This window comes from Nicotiana sylvestris, chromosome 2 (genome assembly GCF_000393655.2).
Source record: "Nicotiana sylvestris chromosome 2, ASM39365v2, whole genome shotgun sequence".
In the NCBI taxonomy this organism is placed as follows: Eukaryota; Viridiplantae; Streptophyta; class Magnoliopsida; order Solanales; family Solanaceae; genus Nicotiana; species Nicotiana sylvestris.
This window is the reverse complement of record NC_091058.1, coordinates 186015109-186019250: the sequence shown is the minus strand read 5'-3', so window position 1 is coordinate 186019250 and position 4142 is coordinate 186015109. Positions and strand designations below refer to the sequence as shown.

Below are 4142 nucleotides of genomic sequence, written 5' to 3'. Positions count from 1 at the left end.
ATCATGTCACGCGAATATGTCCACAATTAATAACACTTTGTTTATTTATTTAAGAAAATTTGATTGAGGTTGCGCGAATGAATCCCTCGAGTCTTTTTAGAGTTAAATTCGCAATTATGTTACGCGAACATATACATAATCACAATACTAATCTGAATCGAGCCTAAAGCAAACTACGAGATTTATTAATTATTTTTCTAAAGGTAATTTAAGATTATTGTGAAGGCCATGTTATGAAAATTAATATAGAAAAAGAGATAGATTATTTACAGAAAGATGAAACTAGCTTGTGAATTTTTTTTAGCTCTTGGCCAATTAGATTTGAATTATCTAAATCCAAACGGCCAAAAATCTTCATTGCTTCAAACCAAAGTATGAGGTTTGGTTGCTAAATAATTTTTAAACAAAAGGCTCAAGTATGAAAATAAACCATCTACTAATTGAATGCATAAAAAAAGATGGATCAATCATGCCAAACAAATAGCAGAGAAAGAAACTTCACAATTGCGTACATTTACTCTAATTTGTGGTATACGTAATGTATAATGCTGAAAGAGAATCTTTACTCCATCACTTGAGTGCACAAACACTTCAATATGATATTTCAAGATACTATAGCCAAAAGCAAAAACAAAAAGCAAAAGCAAAAGCAAAAAGCAAAAAGCAAAAAGCAAAAATGGTGCTATTATTTTAACCGCTTTTAATATTTCGGAAAAAAATTCAAAGTTATTTAAAACACGTCGTAAGCCACGCTACATAAATGTACCCGCAGTCCACGACACATTTTATCTAACGTTGAGATTTGGATTTGGGTCACATAAATGCGCACCCGAATTTAGGAAGGTAAGTTATTAAAATAACGCGGCTAAAACAACTACGCGTCTTCAACTTTGCGAGGGCCATGGAAAATTCAACTAAATGGCACACCTTGATTTCTAAGGGTTAAAAACAAAACTAATTAAATGAGGGTCATGCAATTGTCATGTTTGTTTGACACGGCGCACCTCAATTTATTTCAAAAAAATAAAGTCTTTACTCAACCAAAATAAACTACGGATATTCATATTTAAACGGATATTCATATCTATAGGCTAACTATAAGGAAAACAAAAATTAAAATATAAAATAAAATGAAGTCAACATTAACTGAAAGGAATCCACAAGGATATCATGGTTTTAAATTAATATGAAACGAGCAAAATTACACATGGGCATATAACTGGCGCAACAACCATGAACGAACAACTAAAAACCTTTGTCATTTCGTTTCTTCTGTCATCAAAATTATTCCAAATCTTCATAAACACAAGTAACGGTAGAACTGAAACGTGAGACTTTGAAGGTGATTAAATAGAACATAGATCCATTTGAAATAAACTTAATAAAAGGGTATGAAAATCAGTCGAAATCAGTTTCAACATATAACCAAACACAATTACTAAGGCAACATGATAACAAATACATAAATTTCAAGCTATAAAAAAACAGTAGAAATGACATGGAGACAGACCTCAATATAGCTTTTCTCACTGCTTTGAAATCGAAAGGAAAGATGAAATACAGCAGCAAAGAATCGAACCGGTACCACGAACCAACAGTGAAACTCGAATCGACAATTGGACGACGGCCTCAAATCGTTTCCGACATCTCACTTCAATACAACTCTCCAAACGAGCTGGTTGCTATAACGATGTCGTAGCTGGGTGTGAGACAACTACGGGGGAAAGGGTGTTTTGGTTTAGGTTGGCGTGAGGGTGTGTCAAGAAGAAGCCATTGAAATGACTCTTCTTCTCTGAAGATCGAGCTCCGCTAGTGGGTGTATGTGTTTTCTTCAACACTGTTGCGGCTGATGTCCTAGCTTTTTTCTAGGGTTTTCTTTTTATTCAGTCCTTCATGAAGAAGAAGAAGATAAGAAGCATCATATGGGTCTCGTCTGTTGAGATTGTGGCTGCTCTCTCTAGAAAGACACTGCTCAGGCCCAGCTATCTTCGGCCGAACATCAACTCCAAATCATTAAGGAGGAGCTCTTGGTCCGAGCCAAGAAAATTGAGGAGTTTGAGGTTTGGCTAGCTGCTGAGCTTGCAAAGGCCACATCTGAGGCAGAAAGAGTAAAGGCCGACGCGCAAGCGGTTGTGGCTGTCTACCGAGCTGATGCTGAAGTCGCTCACGCTCGAGCAAAGGAAATTTTTGATGCCGCTCAGGTTCGATCATTCTGCGTTGCCGAGCATGCCAAATGTCAGTCTCGGAGAGAGACTCTCGAAGATATTTATGCTAGTGGTTTTGACCTTACTGGCGATATCGAGAACGCAAAAGTGCTAGAGGCCGAAGCCAAAGCTTTGCTCTCTGACGATGATGGTTCCGGGAGCTCGAGTGGATCCAAGAGTGGATGGGATGAAGATGAGGCTCCAGGGGAAGATTAGGCACTTAGAATTGTTTCTTCCTTTTTTGGATTTTTGTGTAAGACCCAGCGTGGTCTTTGTAAATATTTTTGCATATATAAAATATCCTTTTTCTTTTCGACTCGTCTCCAATTTCAGTTTTGTGAATTGTGAAAACTCTGTTTTGCTTTTTGACTTATGATAAATTTGATATACTCTATATCTTGTGAGGATTTTGACTCGCTTCGTTGTCCTTCGAAAAATTTGCTTGTGAACCCGAAGCATAAGTGATTTGACCACAGTCAGACTAGTGTAGTCTCTATAATCGAGTGAGTACTTGGTCGAACTCAAAATAGAAAAAAACCTTAGGTTCCGATTGAGCAAAGGTGGATCCTCGAGCTCAACAATATAATGGCCTTTAGGGTCTTGAATCGGGCCGATATGGCCTTAAAAGAGTGGGGTTTTCCCCTTTTTCGGCTTAAAAGGTTTTAATCATATAAAAAGTTGTTATGCCTTAGCATAATTTTGTTCGAGAGTTCAAACAATTTGGTACCTCTTAAGGTTTTTGAGGGTTGATGTTATTGAAACCCTATGTAAATTTGCCGAGGGTAGCCTTTTTGAAACCAGTTTTATGAAAATATTTGAAGGCCTATTTGATTACGGAATTCGGATGTCTCTGAACCGTGTTAGTTTGGCCGTAGTCTTTAACTTGAGATTTTTCCTTTGGGCTTGTTTCTCGCTTATATGTCGAACTTGTTCGAAGTGTCAGTCCCCGAATGGGGTAGCCGTGACCTATAAAATTGAGGGTTGCCTTTTTAAGGTCTTATGAATTTGAAGTTTAGTAGTTCGAGCATATCGATTTTCGGATGGTAGTACCCGAGTATGGGGTTAATTGCTCGAGCTTTAGTTACGATTGGCTCTTGATCCGGTTTCCGTAATAGATCTTAAGTATGAAATTGTAAAGTAGAAATTTCACCAAGACATGGAACATTTGGTAGGGAAAAGATACTTCTTTAAAAGGATTGTTCATGCGTACATGTTTTGCCATGAGGGCTCGAGTAATCCACACGGACACGATTCATTTGACTCTTTGGCCCTTTACAAAATTTACCTATCGAGGCCCTGCCTACACAAAGTATTTTCCTTGAAAATATAACATCCGAGGGTGATGCCCCCTAGTATTCTAGGTTGATTGTAAGGAAGCCTCGAATACTTTTGAATTGTCCCCAAGTGGCATAAATAATTGTTGCCTCGTTAAAAACCTTGCAGGAGAAACCCATTTGGGACAAAAATCGATCTAAGGAAAAAGGAATGCAACGCGTGCTTTAAAACCTAAGGTATTTATGTTGAAACATTTCTCGAAGTCTTCAATCAAACACCTGCAATAAGTTAATATCAAATATAAATGAAAAAAAGAAAGAATCATACCTTAGCAGTAGTATCGTTTGAGGAGCGATATGTTCCAATTATTTGGCAATTGTTTGCCATTCATCATGCCGAGTTTATAAGATCCCTTTCCGGTGACTCCGAGGACCCGATATGGTCCTTCCTAATTTGGGCAGAGTTTCCCCTCATTAGTGTTGAGGGTGAATTTTCTTAGAACTAAGTCCCCTATTTTGAAGTGTCGAAGATTGGCTCTTCGATTGTAATATCTTTGGATTTACTATTTTTAAGTGGCCATTCGAACGAGGGTGACTTCCCGTTTTTTGCCTAGAAATTCGAGGCTTGTGTTCATAGACTCGTGATTTGATTCTTCCGTTATGT

At 37.7% G+C, this 4142-nt stretch overlaps 1 protein-coding gene across 1 annotated transcript; it reads left to right on the top strand.

The window, feature by feature from the left end:
- Positions 1-538: 538 nt before the first annotated feature.
- LOC138886063 (uncharacterized) lies at positions 539-2420 on the top strand. The gene is made up of 2 exons (XM_070167090.1): positions 539-679; positions 1962-2420. The coding sequence occupies exons 1-2, from the start codon at positions 539-541 to the stop codon at positions 2418-2420; spliced, it is 600 nt and encodes a 199-aa protein (XP_070023191.1).
- The last annotated feature ends 1722 nt before the right edge of the window (positions 2421-4142 follow it).

What these genes read in the sequence shown, in the direction of transcription:
- LOC138886063 (XM_070167090.1), top strand. Translation starts at nt 539, where the DNA reads ATGTATAATGCTGAAAGAGAATCTTTACTCCATCACTTGAGTGCACAA. An exon ending in AAAAGCAAAAAGCAAAAATG is followed by an intron (nt 680 to 1,961) that starts GTGCTATTATTT and finishes TGCTCTCTCTAG; the next exon opens with AAAGACACTGCTCAGGCCCA.